The 24,328-nt window shown below is 39.0% G+C and overlaps 1 protein-coding gene and 1 non-coding gene across 2 annotated transcripts in view; one reads left to right on the top strand and one right to left on the bottom strand.

Moving 5' to 3' along the window:
- The window catches only part of FLT3 (fms related receptor tyrosine kinase 3), a 97,137-nt gene extending 73,545 nt beyond the window's left edge, over positions 1–23,592 (top strand). Inside the window, exons 18-24 of the mRNA XM_066365827.1 lie at positions 1,596–1,678; positions 3,075–3,202; positions 6,858–6,980; positions 8,823–8,934; positions 9,294–9,393; positions 10,230–10,335; positions 23,301–23,592. Coding sequence (XP_066221924.1) covers positions 1,596–1,678; positions 3,075–3,202; positions 6,858–6,980; positions 8,823–8,934; positions 9,294–9,393; positions 10,230–10,335; positions 23,301–23,435 — 787 coding nt within the window. The 3' untranslated portion in view covers positions 23,436–23,592. The remainder of the gene's footprint in view (positions 1–1,595; positions 1,679–3,074; positions 3,203–6,857; positions 6,981–8,822; positions 8,935–9,293; positions 9,394–10,229; positions 10,336–23,300) is intronic.
- LOC136396501 (U6 spliceosomal RNA) lies at positions 20,484–20,586 on the bottom strand. Its single transcript, XR_010749786.1, has one exon. It is a non-coding gene; the product is annotated as a U6 spliceosomal RNA (small nuclear RNA).
- Positions 23,593–24,328: the final 736 nt, after the last annotated feature.

Below are 24,328 nucleotides of genomic sequence, written 5' to 3'. Positions count from 1 at the left end.
AGGCGGTGAGGAGCTGGAAGCATCAACTCCCATATGTGCCTTGACCAGGCAAGCCCAGGGTTTCGAACCAGCGACCTCAGCACTTCCAGGTCGACGCTTTATCCCACTGCGCCACCACAGGTCAGGCCTGACAGATTTTTGTTCTGGTGGGATGCTCATCCTTATCTTTGGAAATTTCTTGCTAATTACTTGAACATTGTAGCTCTATAACACCTTTCTCTGAATGAGTGCACAGACATTCTGATAGAATCATTCCTCAACCCATAGTACTTTCCTGTTTTCCTTATCCTAAAGGCACATCTATCAGAGGCTTTTACATTTACTGGGGGTCTTTTGAAAGGTGCATTTGAGATCCAGCTTTAATTTCTTAGCATAAGTTCTAGTGCAGGCCTTTGACCTTCTAAGGTATGAGACAGACTCAGCATCTAAACTTGTAAGGCCCCACGAAGGTCTCCGTACCCGTCTTTGTGCAGTTGCCCCTCACCAATGTATACCTGTCACACTAGTCTACCCTTTTATACTCATATCTTAGTTCACATTCTAATACTGAGACAATTCTGATGTCATCTGTATTTGAGAACAGAGAGTCTTTTCTAATAAGTCAAATGTGTGTGAACAGTGGTTAGTAAAAACCAAGGCTGGTACCTCAGCAACCTTGGTCCTGTCACTGGGCTATGAAATACACTGCAGCAGTTACTTTGAGAATATCTGTGGCCTTAAGTAATTTCCCAAAGATGTAGAAACTGTAAATTGGGGTAAACTTGTATATTGGAATGAATGGAATCATTGTTAATATATAATATATACCAAGTTCATCAGTGAAGAGTTCTATATTATATATTGTAAAATACATTGTATTATTACTATTTATTAATTTTACAAGTAAAGGAAATAAGCTTTGCAAAGGTCCCTTAGAAGAAAGGAGAGCCTGACCTGTGGTGGCGCAGTGGGATAAAGCGTCGACCTGGAACACTGAGGTCACCGGTTCAAAACCTTGGGCTTGCCTGGTCAAGGCACATATGGGAGTTGATGCTTTCTGCTCCTCCCCCTTCTCTCTCTCTCTCTGTCTCTCTCTCTCTCACTCCTCTCTCTCTAAAAAATCAATAAATAAAAAATATTTAAAAAAAAAACGTTTAAAAAAAAAAGGAAGAAAGGAGGGTGGTGGAATATGCAGAGGTCCCTGCGGAAGGCTGGCGCCCCTCGAGCAGCTGCAGGGAAAGGCCACTGTGTTGGGAGACAGAAGTGGAGGTGCAGTGTACTCTTTACTAGTGCCATGGTTTTTCAGCCAATGCAATTCTTCTTGCCAAGCCTGAGTTTTCTTTTATAAAATGTAACTTTGACACTCAGCTGATAGATTTGTGGTAAGGACTGAGTGAAGACTCCATATGGATACCAGGCACACTCCCCCCCTAGACTGGCTCAATTAATTATACAGGTGTTTTTAATTCCTGAAAAAATGAACACGTTGATGCTGTGCCTTTAATTTAAAAGCCCATTTGTAATTGGAATTCATTTATTTGATGAATTGTATCTTTTTAAATGAAAATGTCTACTCAGAAGAACATAAATAATGAAATAAAAATTTTTTTAAATAGTATGCCTGGTTCACAAGAAGTTCAAATACACCAGGACTCGGATAATATCTCAGGGTTCAATGGAAATTCATTTCAACCCAAAGGTAATATTATATTCCAATTAGTAGCACTGAAAAATAGAAACAGATACAAGAGTTTGTGCTAGCTATTTTTTAAAAATGTGTAAATGGAAAAGCATGTTTCACTTTGCTACTGTTTATAGACTTATGAATGTATATTTGCTTTAAAAGTAGTTAAAAACCAATAGTTTATGTATGGGGTCCTAGGGTTACGACAGTCTCTACATATGACATTTTGAGTTTATGACACTCACTCCCATAAAAACTTTAAAAAATTGAGATGTGAGTGTTTTGGTTTAAGCCATTAAGTCATACTTATAGACTACGTGGGCGAACTAGTTTGGTTGCACGCAGTGGAAGAATACGCAGTAACACAGATTTGAGTGAGGGAGTTGGCGTCTCCAGAACACTTACCTACGCCATTTTGGACTGTTAAAAGCGCAAGTGTTCCGTTTGTGTTAGGCTAGCCACTAGGGTGTGTTTCGATTTACAACAAAATTCAGGTCACATCACTGTCGTAGGAACAAAACTGTGTCATAACCTGAGGACCTCCTGTATTGTGAATCATATGTCAATTTATTTTAAGATTTTATTCATTATTATAAAGAAAGGAGGAGGGGGAAGTAAGAAGTATCAACTCATAGTTGTTTCATTTTAGTTGTTCATTGATTGCATGTTGTATGTGCCTTGACTAGGCAAGCCCAGGGTTTCAAACTGGTGACCTCAGCATAAAGTGGATAAAGATCTACTGCACCACCACAGGCCAGGCCATATGCCAATGTTTAACTAATAACCACTCAAGGCTGTTTTATTTGTCAGATTATTCCTTTTAAAATCATAAGTGAATTAGAGCCAGTGCTACCCTGGTAAGTGGAAAAGATGCTGCTGGGTTCTGGAGTGAGACAGAAGTTGGGCTAACCTCTCTCTGGTTCCTTTGCTTTCTGGCTGGATGACTTTCGATAAATTACTTAACCATCCGAGTCACAATTTTCTCATTGGTAAAATTGGCTTAATGATACTACCTTCATCAGACTACTAGAAGGATTAAATGGAAGAAAATTAAGTGTGCAATATGGTGCCTAAAATGTGTGAGGTTGGTGTGAATTATTTTCCTGATGTGACAAAACTAGGCTAGTGCAAAAGAGGAGCATCTGAGATTCCTGGCTGACCCAGAGGCCGTCTATCACCAAAGCAGCTAGGGAACTAACCCTCTAAGCAAAAAGAATCTGTAGGTAACTTCCTAGGCTGCTGCACTGTCCTCAGCGTGGCCAGCCCAAGAGCTTCCAGGACAATGACTTGGGGCTGCACTTGCATGGCCTGGCACCTCACTCCTCTGTGGCTTTAATCACTTCCCTGTAGAGATTTAATAGGCAACTTCTTAGAGGTTTTGGCAAAAATGAGGACCAGTTTTATTTTACAGATGAAATTGAATATGAAAACCAAAAAAGGCTGGAGGAAGAAGAGGACTTGAATGTGCTTACATTTGAAGATCTTCTTTGTTTCGCTTATCAAGTTGCCAAAGGAATGGAATTTCTGGAATCTAAATCGGTAAGCTCCTTAAGGAATACATGAACAACACAATAGCAAGAGATAATTCTGAAAAAGAGAAGTGCTTCTTTTTTTTCTCTCTTGTTTATTTTAACTTATATCCCTTAGTCTATCTTTCCCAGCCTTGTCCACTGTTGGAGTCACCTAGAATGTTACCTGGCTCTGGGCTAATGATAGTATAAAGGCTCTGGAACCCTTATTGGACAATTTTTGTTATAGCCCTCCTGGGCTACCCTGGCACGTCCGACAGGGGGTCCTCAGAAATCCCTCCTCACAACTAGGTGTAGCAACGTTGGTTCTTCCTTAGATGGTTCAGGTTGTCAGGCTATATTTTACACATGGGCATTTGACCCAGGGGGTGAGTGGAGGCTCAAACACAGAGTCCCCTGCTTGCCAGCGCAGCCATCCTGGGCACCTATGTCTGTTTTGTGATGTCCTGAGATGTGCCAGCAACCCTCCAGGCTGGCACCACTTCCTCTGCTGCTGATCCCAGATCTTTCAGGGCTGGGAAGAGAAGGTCCTGGAACCCGCTTCCAACCACGGTCTGCCTCAGTTTTGTGTTCTTTCTATACTGTCTCTGCCATTTCATTCTCCTGCTTACCAGCAGAGTCAAGTCCTTTTTGGCCTCATTTACTGGCCTTCCATTATCATCTCTTCACTTTCCAAACTTTTCCCTCCTCTCTTTTCTTTGAGTCTTTTGTACTCTTCCTTTTTCACTTCTTCTCCTCCACTTCACTCCCCTCGCCTCCTCTATTTCTTTCTCCTGGAATTTGGAGAGAGTCATTTCAACTGTGTAATTTTTCTTTAAAAAATTAGTCCCTAGCCTGACCTGTGGTGGCGCAGTGGATTAAGTGTCGACCTGGAATGTGAGGTCGCTGGATGGAAACCCTGGGCTTGCCTGGTCAAGGCACATATGGGAGTTGATTCTTCGTGTTGCTCCCGCCCCTCTTTTTCTCCCCTCTAAAAGAAAGGAAAAAGAAGTCCCTAATTTAATGTTACATGTCAGTTACATCTTACTTTTTAAAAGATTAACAAGAAATAAATCAATATCTTTGAAGGCTGGAAAAAATTATATTCATAATAACAACTAAACCTACAAAACATATTGAGATAAGCATAACAAGAAACATTTTTACCTGAAGCCTGTGAAACTTTGTTAAAGGGCAGAAAACCAGACCCAAATAAATGAGGTCATAGTTTATAGGAGAGCACTCATGTTTAAAAGAAAAAGTCAATTTTCTCCAAATTAATCTGTATACAGGAGTAGGCAAAAGTAGATTTACAGTTGTTTGTCTGGAAAAGGAACTGTAGGTTATGATTATTACAAAAGCTTTACTAACTCTGTTTCACATACTCACAACTGTCACCCTACTGCTGCCCACCCTGTATTTAGCACAGTCCCAATTAGAAGTGCTAGGAATTTTTTCCCTTCAGTGATATTAAAAGTTCCTGTTATCTTCTTTGCTCTTCTTTTCCAAATTTGGGCATCCTTGTTCAAAAGTTTTTAAAAAAATTACTGTCTGGTAGTATTTTCCCACCTTTCTTCTCTGAGGCACATTCTTCTCTTCATCTTCCTACCTGCTTGTCAGAGTTTCTTTATCCGAATAGTTCGCCTGCATGTCTACAATAGTACTTTTATAGGGATCTTTGTAGACCATGGAGGGTGGTTCACCTGGATCATCCAGCTTGGTTGGCTGCCTCTCGTTAAGAAAATACTGAGTGCTGCCCTGGCCAGATGGCTCAGTTGGTTGGAACATTGTCCTGAAGTGTAGAGATTGCCAGTTCGATCCCCGGTAAGGGCATGTACAGGACCATATCCATGTTTCTGTCTCTCTTTTTCTTTCCCTTCCTCTCTTGCTAAAATCAATAAATAAACATTAAAAAAGAAAAGAAAAGAAAGGCCCTCTCCCCTCATTTCCCTGTAGGCCTCCCCTGAATCATGTGGTGCTGTTTCCCCCGCTCTCGGGTTGCTCCTCCTGTGCCTCTGTCGGCTCTGTGACTCCCTCAGACATGACTTGAAACTGGCGAGTGTGAAGCACTGTGCTCAGCGCTCAGGTATAGATAGATAAGAGCTCGTCATTCTAAGGGGAGGAAGAGGCAAATAGACACTCAAGTCAGTGATTATTCTGTAGTATGATGAGTATTGTGTTCCAGTAAGATCTGGGAACCTAGGGGAGGGACAGACATGTCAGACCGGGGGAGGGGAGGTGGTATAGAAAGCGGGTCTGAAGGAAAACCAGCAGGTAACATTGGATGAGGTCAGGAGTACAGAATCAGGAGGAAGTTTGTTGAGAAAGGTCATCAGTTAAACATGTTGAATGTGAGATTCACTGGGCAAAAATATAGGGCTTAGTCCAGTAAATACTTGGCTGTGCCTATCTGAAGCTCAAGGGAACTGTTTGGGCTGGAACTAGAGATTTGGGTGATGGTAGTTGCATTGTTGACTTTGGATGAAGTGGCTCGGGGGAGGAGGTGGAACCATCAGAGCAGTAGGAGGAAAACAGGGGTGTGTGGCCTGCAGAGCTCACAGAGGAAGGACCTGAAAAAGAAGGGCTGGCCAGCAGTACCAGATAGAACCAAAAGGCCAGATCTTGCCTGGACTGGCACTATGCAGGTCATTGCTGGGCTTGGCCAGAGCAGCTGGGCAACCGGCTGGGAGGCGGGCAGTGGGATACAGGGGCCTGGTGGGGAAGAGGGGGAAAGGTCAGTGGAGCCTGCAAGCCGACAGCACTCCCAGACACCTGGACATGGAGGAAGGCGCGCTATTGGAATTTCAGTCATTATGGTTTTTGCTTTTATTTTTTGAGCATTAAAGACAGACCTTTGGATCTTTGCTACTACTAGTTCCCTTGTTAAATCTTCCTTCTTAGAGTTAATTTTCTTTTTAAAAATTTTAAAAAATTTTATTGATTTTTAGAGAGAAAGGACAGGAGAGGGGAACAGAGAGAGAACCACTGATTCATTGTTTCACTTATTTATGCATTCATTGGTTGATTTTTGTATATACCGTGACTGGGGATCAAACCTGCAACTTTGGCATATCGGGACGACACTCTCACCAACTGAACTACCCAGACAGGGCCTAGAGTTAATTTTCTTGACACCACTTATATTAATGATGTCACATCATGTTTCAATTCAGGGATTCCTTCTAATTCCACTGTATAATTCCAAATTTATTTTTAGTTTTTTCTGAATATTTTCTTTGAGGTTACTCCATTTTATTGCCAAAGCTATTTTCCAGTCAGAAAAGAGATTATTTTTTCCCCACCCGCACAATAAGAGTGCTGGAAGACAGCCTCTACAAGTCCCTTGGGTAGCTCAGCAGAGGGTCCTGTTGGGTCTCTTGTTTATAGCAAGATAGACACTGGTTTAGTTTGTTCTCCTTCCTAAGAACCAGCCCTGTTGGCCTTTGGGAATGTTGAATAGGTGGCACAATATCTGCAACCCTGGGAACTGGTGACCTGGGCCCTGGGGTTACTGACTGACTTGGTTACCCCCAAGATGACTGCTCATGGCCCAGCATGGATAAGACACTGCATGAACTATCCAGTCCGTCATCTGTTATTCTTATTGAACTCAAAGCCAGAAGGAAGGTTGCACACTGTAAGACTCTACACCATAACAAATAGCACTCTAATGTCCTTCCTTACAGTGCATCCACAGAGACCTGGCGGCCAGGAACGTGCTGGTCACACGTGGGAAAGTGGTGAAGATATGTGATTTTGGATTGGCTCGAGATATTATGAGTGATTCCAACTATGTCGTCAGGGGCAACGTGAGCCTGCTCTTTCTTATGTGTTTTTGTACCATTCTTACTTGTATTTTGTCATTGTCAGGGTGAATATCTACTCTCACAGCAGTGTACTGGTTAGCATCCAAACAAGCATCCCTCACAGCAGTTTGACAGGTTTTCTGCAGTTTCAGGGAACATTCCGTCTGTAATAAAAGTTGAGCAAAACAGCAAAGCATCTATCCTTGGGCTAATTACAATAGGTCAGTTAGGGTCCTTTGAGTGCAAGCCACCCTTAGAAACAGATCTCATTACTTGTATTTATCTCAGTCCTCTTACCTATAAAGTGACTTTGGGTATGTTTTCAATAATGGACATAGCTCATAGTTACCATAAAACACTTAAAATGCAACATATAAATGAAATATTAAACATAAAATTTTAAAGGCACAATATTTAAATTAAAAATTAGTTAATGAATATTTGTCATCCTATTACTGTTACACAAGGAAACCTGAAATATGACTAAATCTATTTGTTTAAAAAAACAGGACAAGTGTACTATTTACAAGAGAACCATTAGAAATACTAGATGATAACATTGTGTAGTTGAAAGAATATGGTTGTTAAGAAGTACGACACCTGGATTCAAGACCCTAGTCTTCTTTTTGGCTCTTCGTTGTAGGGGTTTCTAGCTGCTTTATTGTCCCTATTTGTAAAATAACAACAACAAATGCTGATGTTATATTCACTGTGTGCATAGCACTGTTCTAGGTGCCTTGCCTATATTAATTCAGTTAGTCCCAAAGTACCCATTAGTGGGTGTGGAAACTGAGGCACAGATATGTAACTTGCCTGTGATTACACAGCCCGTGGATTAGGATATGAATGATCTGAGCCCAAGTCTCTGTGTAACCGTGGTTGTACAGTGCTTCTCATGAGGATTATGCACCGACCTTAATGTCGTTGAGAGAATGAACCAAAAACACCCGCATGAGAGTGTCCAATAAATGTTAAAAATCAAATTCAGCTGTATTCCTAATAGACTCAAATAATCAACTGATTGTAGATCTGTGTTCATGGTAGCTGAAGTCACAAATATGATGAATACTTATCTATGGCTCTGCAATTTCTGCCCTGCTGGCTGGTGCTCTCTTAGGTGAGAAGCTGAATCACATTTGCAACCATAATTGATCAAATTAGCCAGACTAGCCTGCTTGATTCTATCAGTTCACCAGCTTGTGGAGGGTTTAAGATAGGCTTTCTATCTCAAGCTTTGATTTTACTTGGCAGAATAAACTTAAACTGTGAGAGTCTCCCCAACCCATGTAAAAGAAACTAGTACACAATGCCCTTGGTCTCTGTCTTGACTCTTATCTGAAGTGGTACTTATTCAAAACCCCCGTTGCATGCTACTGGAAAGTATTAAAGCCACAGCTATCATTTCTGGAAGTGATGACATGTGCTCCCTTTACCACATTCTTGTGGAGAGCATTTTCAAGAAGCATTCTTCCAATAAATGCTTTAACAAAATAATGCACCAGTTCACTAGTATCCACTCACTTCTGCCAACCTCTGAATGGAAAGTGTCCTCTTTTAAACTTCCCAATGCAAGCACAAGTTTTTGTTCAAGATTAGTTTTAAAGAAGTTTGGGTGAAAAATAAAAAGAAGTATGGGTGGTTTCTTTGTGTTTTTGTTTATTTGTTTGTTTTGTTTTTAAGGCTACAATGTTAATTTGAAATGAAACACTCCCGTGCCGGGAATAGATTTTCTCAAGTAAGCATTGAGGGCCTTAGGAAGATAAAATGTATCATCTAGCATAGGAGAGACAAGAGGTAATATTTGTCCATGGAAAACTTACCTTTGATCTCTTGGGTTTTACACAGGCCCGCCTGCCTGTGAAGTGGATGGCTCCTGAAAGCTTATTTGAAGGAATCTACACAATCAAGAGTGATATCTGGTCCTACGGAATATTACTCTGGGAGATATTCTCACTTGGTAAGTTTTGTCATTTGCTGCACTCTCTGGGTTCTGGGCTTCTGGGTGGTCTGTTCCTCTGTGCTCCTCCCCAGCTCCCAAGTCAAAGAGTAGATGAAATGCCACCTCTAATGTGCCCAGAACCACAGAGTCTTATCTCTGGTGTGACAGGTGCCACTTGATGTTTTATTTGCTGGTGTCAACAGTTTTGTCTTCAGGCTGTAGCTGCTTGACAGCAGGAACTGTGGCTTCACCTTGTAGCCGCTGGAACAGCTCACTGTCTCGCCCACAGGAGCTCCGCATACATGTCTGTGAAATGAATGAATGAGTAAACAAATGCAGAATGAATAAATGCTTATACTCTCCAATATTTTCCTCAGGTGTCAATCCTTACCCTGGCATTTCGGTTGACGCTAGCTTCTACAAACTCATCCAGAGTGGGTTTAAAATGGACCAGCCATTTTATGCTACAGAAGAAATGTAAGTTCACACAGACTGCACAGTGGCTAAAATCAGAAATGTACGATCTGTCTAGTTTCCAATCCAGGAAAAGAAAATAAAACTCCTTAATGCAAAGCTCATATGATTCCTCCTTAAAAAAGAAAACTCCTTTGTGTTTGGGGGAGGGGGGGTTCTGAACAAAACTGAACCTTTCCTGCCCAAAGGTGCTTACTTCTGGGTTTCAATTCCTTTGCTTGAGGGATCTATAAACGTGCTAAGGCTCAATCTCCTGACTTCTGGTCCACATTGTTGTTGTTTTTGTTTGTTTGTTTTTTGAGAAATAGAAAGAAAGAGACAGACAGAGAGGAAGAGAGATGAGAAGCATCAACTCGTAGTTGCATCACTTCAGTTATTTTTTCATTGCTTCTCATATGTGCTATTTGAAAGGCTTAAGCTGAGCCAGTGACCCCTTGCTCAAGCCAGCGACCATGGTCATGTCGATGACACCCCCCCCCCCTCAAGCCAGTGACCCACAACTGATTTGGCAAGCCTGCACTCCAGCATGGGATGAGCCCATGCTCAAGCCGGGACCTTGGGGTTTCAAACCTAGAACCTTAAGCATCCCAGGTAGACACTCTGTCCACTGTGCCACCACTGGTCAGGCCACAGTATATTTTTAAAAATGCATTCCTGTCCACCATTGAATCTGTCCTTTCTGAGATGAGTTCAAAATCTAGCCAAGTACTTGCCCTGCAACAAACATGCCATAAATAAGTGGCTGTCTGGCACTCAATGGTGCTTCATTATGTGGAAAAGGATCCCCTTTTCTCTGTTCAGATTTCTGCACCTTGCTCCTTGTTCTGTTGCTTCTACAGATACTTAATAATGCAATCCTGCTGGGCTTTTGACTCAAGGAAACGGCCATCCTTCCCCAACCTGACTTCATATTTGAGATGTCAGCTGGCAGACGCAGAGGAAGCGGTAAGTGTCAGCCCGCACTTGCTTGAGCAGGACTAGAAAGAAGGCAGTGAGAACACTTGTTGCTGGTTTCCTAAAAAACAAAGGCACCAGGTTGTCTTCCTCACTCCAATCTGTCCTGGTTGCCCTTCAAAAGTTGTGTGGGTGATACACCTGAAACCAATATAATGTTGTATGTCCACTGGAATTGAACACTTTTATTTTAAAAATTAAATTCAACTTAAAAAAAGAAGAAAAAATAGTATGGGTGAGACATACTTATTGATAAGTGGTTTTAGGGGGGAGGCAAAAGCTTTTCCTGAAGATTTTAGACAATTGATTAAGAAATGCTTTTAACTGTCTGGTGTAGAGACAACTAAGTAAAATGTAATCCCTGACCTGCCTTTCCTAGTTCAACAGGGAGCTTTGTACATGCAATCATGTGGTAGCAGGGTGTAAAGAACACTGACCTAGAGTCATGAGACTCTAATACCAGCCTCTGGTAACAGCGGTAGTTTCTTTAGGTAAATTAGAAAAAGGCACCCTTCCGGGTCGGATGAGTACACCAGGAGGAGTTCCTGACTCGACGCCTGGGGAGCAGAGCACAGGGGGGTTCAGTCCTCACTTGCCCACTTGGCTGGGCACCATCGAGCAAGGTGTAATCTGTACGACCAAGCCAGGCAGCTCTGCCCGCTCTGAGCAAACCCTGTCCCTCCTCTGCTGCTGCTCCATCTTCGCACATCTTAGCACAGTCATATCCAGTCTGTCAGATGGGAAAATAGGCCTGGCCAGCAGACTTTGCCTGGGATAACCTTTCTGGAGTTCATGCAAATAGTTTTGTAGGCTCTCTGTTTGTGCTTCATCATGGACTAGGGAAAGAAAATGGCCCTCAGAGAACAGTGAGAAGGGAGGGAAACATAGAAAAAATGTAGGTTAATCTTAGATGTAACCCAACCCTGATAGTATGGAGTTAGAGCAGGAAGATCATTGAAAAACCTGCTAAAGCATCATTTAAACCAGGGGTCCCCAAACTTTTTACACAGGGGGCCAGTTCACTGTCCCTCAGACTGTTGGAGGGACAGACTATAAAAAAAACTATGAACAAATCCCTATGCACACTGCACATATCTTATTTTAAAGAAAAAAACAAAACGGGAACAAATACAATATTTAAAATAAAAGAACAAGTAAATTTCTTTTTTTTTTTTTTTTTTTTAAATAAATTTTTATTAATGGTAATGGGATGACATTAATAAATCAGGGTACATATATTCAAAGAAAACATGTCCAGGTTATCTTGTCATTAAACTATGTTGCATACCCCTCGCCCAAAGTCAGATTGTCCTTCGCCACCCTCCATCTAGTTCTCTGTGCCCCTCCCCCTCCCCCAACCCTCCCCCTGTCCCCCCTCCCCCCACCCCTGGTAACCACCACACTCTTGTCCATGTCTCTTAGTCTCATTTTTATGTTCCACCAATGTATGGAATCATGTAGTTCTTGTTTTTTTCTGATTTACTTATTTCACTCCTTATAATGTTGTCAAGATCCCACCATTTTGCTGTAAATGATCTGATGTCATCGTTTCTTATGGCTGAGTAGTATTCCATAGTGTATATGTGCCACATCTTCTTTATCCAGTCTTCTATTGAAGGGCTTTTTGGTTGTTTCCATGTCTTGGCCACTGTGAACAGTGCTGCAATGAACATGGGGCTACATGTGTCTTCACGTATCAATGTTTCTGAGGTTTTGGGGTATATACCCAGTAGAGGGATTGCTGGGTCATAAGGTAGTTCTATTTGCAGTTTTTTGAGGAACCACCATACTTTCCTCCATAATGGTTGTACTACTTTACAGTCCCACCAACAGTGAATGAGGGTTCCTTTTTCTCCACAGCCTCTCCAACATTTGCTATTACCCGTCTTGTTGATCATAGCTAATCTAACAGGGGTGAGGTGGTATCTCATTGTAGTTTTGATTTGCATTTCCCTAATAACTAATGAAGCTGAGCATTTTTTCATATATCTGTTGGCCATTTGTATCTCTTCCTGGGAGAAGTGTCTATTCATGTCTTCTTCCCATTTTTTTATTGGATTGTTTGTTTGTTTGTTGTTGAGTTTTATGAGTTCTTTGTAAATTTTGGAAATTAGGCCCTTATCTGAGCTGTTGTTTGAAAATATCATTTCCCATTTAGTTGGCTGTCTGTTTATTTTGATATCAGTTTCTCTTGCTGAGCAAAAACTTTTTATTCTGATGTAGTCCCATTCATTTATCTTTGCCTTCACTTCTCTTGCCATTGGAGTCAAGTTCATAAAATGTTCTTTAAAACCCAGGTCCATGAGTTTAGTACCTATGTCTTCTTCTATGTACTTTATTGTTTCAGGTCTTATATTTAGGTCTTTGATCCATTTTGAATTAATTTTAGTACACGAGGACAGGCTGTAGTCGAGTTTCATTCTTTTGCATGTGGCTTTCCAGTTTTCCCAACACCATTTGTTGAAGAGGCTTTCTTTTCTCCATTGTGTGTTGTTGGCCCCTTTATCAAAGATTATTTGACCATATATATGTGGTTTTATTTCTGGGCTTTCTATTCTGTTCCATTGGTCTGAGTGTCTATTTTTCTGCCAATACCATGCTGTTTTGATTATTGTGGCCCTATAATATAGTTTAAAGTCAGGTATTGTAATGCCCCCAGCTTCATTCTTTTTCCTTAGGATTGTATTGGCTATTCGGGGTTTTTTATAGTTCCATATAAATCTGATGATTTTTTGTTCCATTTCTTTAAAAAATCTCATAGGGATTTTGATGGGAATTGCATTAAATTTGTATATTGCTTTGGGTAATATGGCCATTTTGATTATATTTATTCTTCCTATCCAAGAACAAGGAATATTTTTCCATCTCATTGTATCTTTTTCGATTTCCCTTAACAATGCTTTGTAATTTTCATTATATAGGTCCTTTACATTCTTTGTTATGTTTATTCCTAGGTATTTTATTTTTTTTGTTGCAATCGTGAAGGGGATTATTTTTTTGAGTTCGTTTTCTAATATTTCATTGTTGGCATAGAGAAAGGCTATGGACTTCTGTATGTTAATTTTGTATCCTGCGACCTTACTGTATTGGTTTATTGTTTCTAATAATCTTTTTGTGGAGTCCTTCGGGTTTTCGATGTATAGGATCATATCATCAGCAAAAAGTGATACCTTTACTTCTTCTTTTCCAATATGGATGCCTTTTATTTCTTTGTCTTGTCTGATTGCTCTGGCCAGAACTTCTAGCACCACGTTAAATAAGAGTGGAGAGAGTGGACAACCCTGTCTTGTTCCTGATTTAAGGGGGAAAGTCCTCAGTTTTTTGCCGTTTAAAATGATGTTGGCTGATGGTTTATCATATATGGCCTTTATCATGTTGAGATATTTTCCTTCTATACCCATTTTGTTGAGAGTCTTAAACATAAAATTGTGTTGTATTTTATCAAAAGCCTTTTCTCAAAACCAGCCGAAGAAAGGAGATAATAAAAATCAGAGCAGAAATAAATGAAATAGAGAACAGAAAAACTATAGAAAAAATTAATAAAACAAGGAGCTGGTTCTTTGAAAAGGTCAACAAAATTGACAAACCCTTGGCAAGACTCACCAAGGAAAAAAGGCACAGGACTCAAATAAATAAAATCCAAAATGAAAGAGGAGAGATCACCACAGACATCATAGATATACAAAGAATTATTGTAGAATACTATGAAAAATTATATGCCACCAAATACAACAATCTAGAAGAAATGGATAAATTCCTAGAACAATACAACCTTCCTAGACTGAGTCATGAAGAAGCAGAAAGCCTAAACAGACCAATCAGCAGGGAGGAAATAGAAAAAACTATTAAAAACCTCCCCAAAAATAAAAGTCCAGGCCCAGACGGTTATACTAGTGAATTCTATCAAACATTCAAAGAAGACCTGGTTCCTATTCTACTCAAAGTCTTCCAAAAAATTGAAGAAGAAGCAATACTTCCGAACACATTTTATGAGGCCAACATAACCCTCATACCAAAACCTGGCAAGGATGGCACAAAGAAAGAAAACTACAGACCAATATCTCTAATGAATACAGATGCTAAAATTCTAAACAAAATACTGGCAAACCGAATACAACAACATATTAAAAAAATAATACATCATGATCAAGTGGGATTCATCCCAGAATCTCAAGGATGGTTCAACATACGCAAAACGGTTAACGTAATACACCATATCAACAAAACAAAGAACAAAAACCACATGATCTTATCAATAGATGCAGAAAAGGCTTTTGATAAAATACAACACAATTTTATGTTTAAGACTCTCAACAAAATGGGTATAGAAGGAAAATATCTCAACATGATAAAGGCCATATATGATAAACCATCAGCTAACATCATATTAAATGGCACTAAACTGAAGGCTTTCCCCCTTAAATCAGGAACAAGACAGGGTTGTCCACTCTCTCCACTCTTATTTAACGTGGTGCTAGAAGTTCTGGCCAGAGCAATCAGACAAGACAAAGAAATAAAAGGCATCCATATTGGAAAAGAAGAAGTAAAGGTATCACTTTTTGCTGATGATATGATCCTATACATCGAAAACCCGAAGGACTCCACAAAAAGATTATTAGAAACAATAAACCAATACAGTAAGGTCGCAGGATACAAAATTAACATACAGAAGTCCATAGCCTTTCTCTATGCCAACAATGAAATATTAGAAAACGAACTCAAAAAAATAATCCCCTTCACGATTGCAACAAAAAAAATAAAATACCTAGGAATAAACATAACAAAGAATGTAAAGGACCTATATAATGAAAATTACAAAGCATTGTTAAGGGAAATCGAAAAAGATACAATGAGATGGAAAAATATTCCTTGTTCTTGGATAGGAAGAATAAATATAATCAAAATGGCCATATTACCCAAAGCAATATACAAATTTAATGCAATTCCCATCAAAATCCCTATGAGATTTTTTAAAGAAATGGAACAAAAAATCATCAGATTTATATGGAACTATAAAAAACCCCGAATAGCCAAAACAATCCTAAGGAAAAAGAATGAAGCTGGGGGCATTACAATACCTGACTTTAAACTATATTATAGGGCCACAATAATCAAAACAGCATGGTATTGGCAGAAAAATAGACACTCAGACCAATGGAACAGAATAGAAAGCCCAGAAATAAAACCACATATATATGGTCAAATAATCTTTGATAAAGGGGCCAACAACACACAATGGAGAAAAGAAAGCCTCTTCAACAAATGGTGTTGGGAAAACTGGAAAGCCACATGCAAAAGAATGAAACTCGACTACAGCCTGTCCCCGTGTACTAAAATTAATTCAAAATGGATCAAAGACCTAAATATAAGACCTGAAACAATAAAGTACATAGAAGAAGACATAGGTACTAAACTCATGGACCTAGGTTTTAAAGAACATTTTATGAACTTGACTCCAATGGCAAGAGAAGTGAAGGCAAAGATAAATGAATGGGACTACATCAGAATAAAAAGTTTTTGCTCAGCAAGAGAAACTGATATAAAAATAAACAGACAGCCAACTAAATGGGAAATGATATTTTCAAACAACAGCTCAGATAAGGGCCTAATTTCCAAAATTTACAAAGAACTCATAAAACTCAACAACAAACAAACAAACAATCCAATAAAAAAATGGGAAGAAGACATGAATAGACACTTCTCCCAGGAAGAGATACAAATGGCCAACAGATATATGAAAAAATGCTCAGCTTCATTAGTTATTAGGGAAATGCAAATCAAAACTACAATGAGATACCACCTCACACCTGTTAGATTAGCTATGATCAACAAGACGGGTAATAGCAAATGTTGGAGAGGCTGTGGAGAAAAAGGAACCCTCATTCACTGTTGGTGGGACTGTAAGGTAGTACAACCATTATGGAGGAAAGTATGGTGGTTCCTCAAAAAACTGCAAATAGAACTACCTTATGACCCAGCAATCCCTCTACTGGGTATATACCCCCAAAACTCAGAAACATTGATACGTGAAGACACATGTAGCCCCATGTTCATTGCAGCACTGTTCACAGTGGCCAAGACATGGAAACAACCAAAAAGCCCTTCAATAGAAGACTGGATAAAGAAGATGTGGCACATATACACTATGGAATACTACTCAGCCATAAGAAACGATGACATCAGATCATTTACAGCAAAATGGTGGGATCTTGATAACATTATAAGGAGTGAAATAAGTAAATCAGAAAAAAACAAGAACTACATGATTCCATACATTGGTGGAACATAAAAATGAGACTAAGAGACATGGACAAGAGTGTGGTGGTTACCAGGGGTGGGGGGAGGGAGGACAGGGGGAGAGTTAGGGGGAGGGGGAGGGGCACAGAGAACTAGATAGAGGGTGGCGAAGGACAATCTGACTTTGGGCGAGGGGTATGCAACATAATTTAATGACAAAATAACCTAGACATGTTTTCTTTGAATATATGTACCCTGATTTATTAATGTCATCCCATTACCATTAATAAAAATTTATTTTAAAAAACAAACAAACAAACAAACAAAAAAAAAGCCTTTTCTGCATCTATTGATAAGATCATGTGGTTTTTGTTCTTTGTTTTGTTGATATGGTGTATTACGTTAACCGTTTTGCGTATGATGAACCATCCTTGAGATTCTGGGATGAATCCCACTTGATCATGATGTATTATTTTTTTAATATGTTGTTGTATTCGGTTTGCCAGTATTTTGTTTAGAATTTTAGCATCTGTATTCATTAGAGATATTGGTCTGTAGTTTTCTTTCTTTGTGCCATCCTTGCCAGGTTTTGGTATGAGGGTTATGTTGGCCTCATAAAATGTGTTTGGAAGTATTGCTTCTTCTTCAATTTTTTGGAAGACTTTGAGTAGAATAGGAACCAAGTCTTCTTTGAATGTTTGATAGAATTCACTAGTATAACCGTCTGGGCCTGGACTTTTATTTTTGGGGAGGTTTTTAATAGTTTTTTCTATTTCCTCCCTGCTGATTGGTCTGTTTAGGCTTTCTGCTTCTTCATGACTCAGTCTAGGAAGGTTGTATTGTTCTAGGAATTTATCCATTTCTTCTAGATTGTTGTATTTGGTGGCATATAATTTTTCATAGTATTCTACAATAATTCTTTGTATATCTATGATGTCTGTGGTGATCTCTCCTCTTTCATTTTGGATTTTATTTATTTGAGTCCTGTGCCTTTTTTCCTTGGTGAGTCTTGCTAAGGGTTTGTCAATTTTGTTGATCTTTTCAAAGAACCAGCTCCTTGTTTTATTGATTTTTTCTATAGTTTTTCTGTTCTCTATTTCATTTATTTCTGCTCTGATTTTTATTATCTCCTTTCTTCAGCTGGTTTTGGGTTGTCTTTGTTCTTCTTTTTCTAGTTCCTTAAGGTGTGAAGTTAAGTGGTTTATTTCGGCTCTCTCTTGTTTGAATAACAAGTAAATTTCAATCAACAAACTGACCAATATTTCAATGGGAACTATGCTCCTCTCACTGACCACCAATGAAAGAGGTGCCCCTTCCGGAAGTGCGGTGGGGGCCGGATAAATGGCCTCAGGGGGCCACATGTGGCCCGCGGGCCGTAGTTTGGGGACCCCTGATTTAAACAGTGGTGAACCGATGAAGATTTTAGAGCAGACAAACATGCTTCAAGATTCACTTTAAAGATCCGTATCACTGTGTGGTGACGGGTGTTAACTACATTTATGTGGTGATCATTTCACAATATATACAAATATTGACTCTGTCATACACCTGAAACTACACTGCTCACAAAAATTAGGGGATAGTTTATCGCTTCATATTCATTTTGAAATATCCCCTAATCTTTGTGAGCAGTATAATATAGTGTGCTAGCGAATTATACCATAATTAATATAAAAGATGAGCCAGATCAAATAGTCTCTTCTCTCTAAAGGATCCCCTCACTTCCCCAGTCAGATTTCAGGCTACTTCTTTCAAGCTCTGTAACACTTTTGCTATGACTCAGTATGAGATGCAGACAATTTTGCATTACGGGTCTGTCTTTCTCATCACTGGACTTGATTCACAAGGGCAGGGACAGTGAGCTGCTCATCCTTACATCATCTGATAATGTCCCATTGTCAGTAGACAATAACTGGTCCCTAAATAAGAAAATGAATGTAGATTAGAGGCCACATCTGTGCTGTTTGTCATTGTTTATGCAGCTTAGCATATGGAAGGTAGAAGCAAATATTTCTAGAAGGAAGGAAAGGGAGCAAAAAAGTAAATTTGGGAAAGCAAAGGCAAAAGAGTGAAAGTATGTCAGGTAAGAGGTGAGGGAGGGCAGCAGTAGAGGTGAAGCGAACACTGGAGCAAAAGAGGGCAGTGGCCTCGGGGCCTCAGCTCCCATTATTTCTCCTCTCGTACTAGCCCTATAAATGACAGGAAACATGTATGTCTATATTTTAAAACAAGTGAGGTCATCATTGCCTTTGAAAGCAAGATCTTTGTGGACCAGAAACCATGGACAGTTCCTGAGACGATGCAAGCAATAGAGATTGGACAACAGAAGAGGCTTTGAAAAAACAAGGAAAAGTGCTTTAATAAAAGGGCAGGAAGAGCCCTGGTCAGTGGGATCAGTGGTAGAGCATCAGCCCAGCATGTGGAAGTCCCAGGTTTAATCCCCGGTCAAGGCACACAGGAGAAGCGACCACCTGCTTCTCTACCCCTCCCCCACCTCTCTTTCTCTCTCTCCTACCCCTCTTCCATAGCCATGGCTTGAATGGTTCAATCAAGTTGGCCCAGGTGCTGAGGATGGCTCCATGGCCTCACCTCAGGCACTAAAATAGCTCTGAGCAATGGAGCAGTGGCCCCAGATGAGCAGAGCATCAGCCCCAGATGGGGGTTGCCAGGTGGATCCTGGTTGGGGCACATGTGGGAATCTGTCTCTCTGCCTCCCTGACTCTCACTAAAAAGAAGGGGGGGCAGAAAGAGGTCTAACGGGACTTTGCAAAAGTTCGGCACTGGAAGTGGCCATGCTGTAAATAAACAAAAGACTAAAATGGGAATGAGAAGTGAAAATATAACTACTGGTAAAATAGAAATATATAACCTCAGGTTCAGTATAGAGGGGAAAAAAGCACTATGGAAAAGCTGATCAATCCAAAAAATGAGGAAGAAAGAAACAAAGAGAATAATGGCAATAGAAAAACAAAATGGCAAGAATTAACAAATCCACTTAAGAAAGAGAATTTCAAAATAAATAAAATTATCATACAGGCCACATTCACTAAACTTAATGCAGTGAAATGAGAAATTACCAGTAATAACCCAAAAAAAGCCCAAAGGCATATGTCAGAAATTAAAAATCAAGTCTGATTAAAAAGGAGGAGGAGGAAAAGGAATGGACACTGCTTATTTAAACCTGTGGGAGTTGGCCAAATTTATAACTCTAAATTCATTTATTAAAAAACAGAAAAAAATTAAAATAAATGACAATTTTCAACTTAAGAAACTAACAAAAAATGAAGAAGAAAGAGGAAGAAGAGGAAGAAGGGAATAAGCAAAGCAAAAAGAAGGAATTAATAGAGATAAAGGCAGAATTAATTAAACAAAGGACAGCAGCAAAAACAAATAATAGGTGATGATAAGGAAAACCAAAAGTTGTTTTTTGAACAAAGAATAGTAATAATAGAATAGCTAACATTTTGTGAATGTTTGCCATATACTCTACTAACATATGACCTGTAATAATTTATTTAACCCTAACACCAATCTTACAAAGGACTTCTATAACACCTCTGTTGCAGATCAGGAAGTTGAGGTACAGACAGGTCAAGTCATTTGCTCAAAGTAACAGTGCATGCCAGACTTAAGATTTGAATACAGCAGTCTGGCCCTAGTCTATATTGTATATTAATAAAATATACAAATATACCACTATGAAGACACAGTTAAGAAAAAAATGAAAGCACAAATGAATAGCATTCAGAATGAAAGTAAGAACATAACTATGGATAGAAAAAACATTTTTAAAAGTATAGAAAAATAAATCATATATGCCTCTTTATACTGAACACACTATAAAACCTAGGGTTTAAAGTTTTTATAAGGAGAACATACTCATGTACTACTCTAAATATATATATTTTATGGACCGCTTTACAAATTTGCATGTCATCCTTGCACAGGGGTCATGCTAATCTTCTCTATACTGTTCCAATGTTAGTATATTTGCTGCCAAAGCAAGCACTAAAAAATTCATTTAAAATCACTTAAAGAGATGGAAAGGAAGACATTAAATGTGACATAATTAGAACTAGACCCAGTAACTGTAGGTGTAGATTGGCTGTATGTAGAGAGAGCATAATGATGTAATTCCAAAACTTCTAGTCTGTGGGGCTGGATGAATGGCAGTGTGTTAAGTGAAATGACAAATACAGGAAGAAGAGAAAGTTTGGAGATAAAAGATAATTCAGGTTTGGAGATGTTGGATTTTAAGTGTTATTGGTATTTTTTGTCACAGTGTTCATTAGCTGGTTAGAAATTCAGTACCAGAGATATACAGCAGGTCCAATTAAGTCATAACCAACTGCTATGTTCACTTCACAGAAAAGATGTATTGTTATTCATCCTCAAGGACACAGGCGTACTGTCATTTTGCAGACCGAATTCAAAAGTATATATATATTATATTATATTGCAGACCGAATTCAAAAGAATATATATAAATATATATATATGGTCTACCGGAAAGTTCTGTCCATTTCTATCACAACAAGTTTCGACACGTAAGCACATGTTTATTTGGCACATGTGTGCCTCTCTATTTTTATCACTTAATGTATACATACTGACGTAGCAAATTAACTAAAACAAAGTTGATTCATGTTAGTCTTATGTGTGAAGCGATAGTGTACCCATGACTACTGATAAAGTTCATTTACGCCACTGTAATTTTTATGAATTTCAACAAGGAAGAAATGCTACAGAAGCATGTCTGTCACATCCACTATATTCCCCGGACTTAGCACCCTCCGACTATCACTTGTTTTTGTCCTTACAAAATTTTTTGAAGGGCAAAAAATTCAAAAATGAAGAAGATATCAAACAAGCACTGGTTCAATTTTTTGCATCAAAAGATAAAACATTTTTCAAAAATGGGATATACAAATTGCCCTCACGCTGGCAAGAAATCATTAATAATAATGGCAATTATATTATTTAATAAAGTTTATTGACAGTAAGAAAAATTTGTATTTTGTTTTATTCCAAAAACGGACAGAACTTTCCTGTAGACCATATATATATATATATACACATTTTGTTTTCTAGAAAGAAAAATTCAGAATATGAAACAGTTCATTCATTTAACGCTATAACTGATCATCAAAAACAAATAATAACAACAAAGACAATAACGAGGTGTGGGGGAATGGAGGAGTCTGTCAGACTTAAAATATGCACTGTCCCTACTTCCTAAGGTGTTCTTATAAATAATTAAAAAACATGTCAGCCTGATATAAAAGGGCAAAGGAGGTTAGCAGACTATTCACAATGAAATGCACAAGGCCACTGAATATAGAAAAAAGCTGTTTAACTTTGCTTATCATGAAACATATGCAGATAGGGAGGGAGAGAAAACTTGTTGCTGGACAATGGACTAGGGATATGGGAGATTGTTACTACCCGCTGTAGGTAAGGTTCCTGGAAAAGCCTTCGCATACACTGTTGGTAGGAGTAGAAATAAGGAAACCCTTCAGCAGCACAGCACAGGTGTGGTGTATCATAATTCAAATGTGCATTCCTGTGGATCACTTCCCCAACTTCTCTCAAAGACAGACAAGGTCACCTGTGCACTTTTTTACTTTGTGTTATATAACCAATCCATCAAAAGCTTAATTATGGTATATCAGTATTATAGAATCCTAGGCTGCCATTAAAAAGATGATATCTGTCCTGACCAGGCAGTGGTGCAGTGGATAGAGCATTGGACTGGGATGCGGAGGACCCAGGTTCGAGACCCCGAGGTCGCCAGCTTGAGCGCGGGCTCATCTGGTTTGAGCAAAGCTCACCAGCTGGACCCAAGATCGCTGGCTTGAACAAGGGGTTACCCGGTCTGCTGAAGGCCCATGGTCAAAGCACATATGAGAAAGCAATCAATGAACAACTAAGGTGTCGCAATGGAAAACTGATGATTGATTCTTCTCATCTCTCTCCGTTCCTGTCTGTCTGTCCCTATCTGTCCCTCTCTCTGACTCTCTCTCTGTCTCTGTAAAAAAAAAAAAAAAAAAAAAAAAAAGATGATATCTGTTTGTATTTAGCAAACAGTGAAAATAGTAACACACATAACATATGAACATCATAATTGACACATACAACATGCATATTAGTAATTCAAAATAAGGTTCTAAAACAGAATCTACAGTCTGAGCCAACAGACACAAATTTGTGTGTGCATCTATTTGTGTGATAGCAAGCTATCTATAATGATGGGTACTTCTGATGGTTTTAGCTTTTCTTCTATATAGTTTTTTTATAGAATGTTCTATATTGCTTAACTTATCTATATGGATGTGTATTAATTTGATAATCAGACAAAAATGTAGAGCTGTTTTTGTTTTTGTAAAACAAATTTAGAAGTCATTAAACCTCCCAAGTGAGAACTCAAGAATTAGTCCTTCTGTCCCAATTGCATAATGGACAGATGTCCTTGTTGTGGCCTTTCTCATTTTAGATGAAGATTTTATATCTAAAAGTAGAAGCAATAATGAACTAAAATATTTGACTGTGATGACTATGACTTGATTTCTCCATGAATAAAAGGACCAAAATTGCTTTGTCAATTGATATATAGCCTTTGAAGTGTATGCATAGTAAAAGTAAGCAATAATTTGCAACATGGTCACATGACATGTAAGTCTTAATCCGATGATAATGAGTGTTCTTTTTCCCATGTTCAGATGTATCAGAACATGGATGGCCACGTTTCCAAATGTCCTTCCGGCTACCGAACCAGGCAGCCTTACAGCAGAGAGACAGATGCAGGGCTGCCCTCTCTGCAGGATCACGATGAAGACTCCAGGGAAGCTATTTAGTCTTAAGGACTCTTCCTCCAGAACCCTACCCACCTTCAACAGGTTTTTGATTACCAAAATGTGGTTAACTTCATCACTGAAAGAAAATGTATTCTCAACTGCTGCTGCTTTGCTGGACTTTTCTCTAGAAGCTCTCTGTATTTACTCTTGTTTTCAAAGGAACTTTTGTAAAATCAGATTTGCACAAGGCAGGAAGAGCTGATAATTAACTTTATTGGAGCATCTACCTACATCCAAACACCTTCTCAGGCTGGCTTGAGTGAAAACTGTGTACTTGAAGTACAGTATATTCTTGTAAATACATAAAACAAAATCATTTTGCTAAGGAGAAGCTGATATGATTTTTAAAATCTATGTTTTAAAATAATATGTAACTTTTTCAGCTATTTGGTGATATATTTTATGAATGAAAATAAAATTTCTACTATAAAAATGTTCATTATTGAATTGCCTACATGGTATATTTATGACAAGACTTCCTTGGAGTTCACAAACCTACTGAAGTTGTGTGTGACATTTTGTTTCTGCATGTGTATTTTTTTCCCCTACTGAGAAGGCCCATTCTTCATCACATTCTTAAAAGGACCATGACTCCTGCCCCCCAGACTAGGAGAAGAACAGCTTAATAAACTTGGACTTGTCCTCCTCTTTACATGCCAGGTATAGTTCTTGGTGAAGATCATGGTGAAGCTCTGCCTTTTCTTTCTTATTCGTGTCCCCTCTTCTAGTATAATGGTTGCAAATAAGAGCTCTCCATCACGTTTTAGGTGAGTGATGATGGGCAAATAAATGAACTTCTTTAGGCCCCAGTTTCCTCCTCTGGAAAATGGGTGTAATAATGGCATCTATCTTATAGGGCTATTGTAAGAATTTGTTGAATTCCATATATTATA

Source organism: Saccopteryx leptura, chromosome 2, assembly GCF_036850995.1.
Source record: "Saccopteryx leptura isolate mSacLep1 chromosome 2, mSacLep1_pri_phased_curated, whole genome shotgun sequence".
NCBI classification, from domain to species: Eukaryota; Metazoa; Chordata; class Mammalia; order Chiroptera; family Emballonuridae; genus Saccopteryx; species Saccopteryx leptura.
Note: the sequence above shows the minus strand (reverse complement) of the source record. Positions and strands in the feature narration are given on the sequence as shown.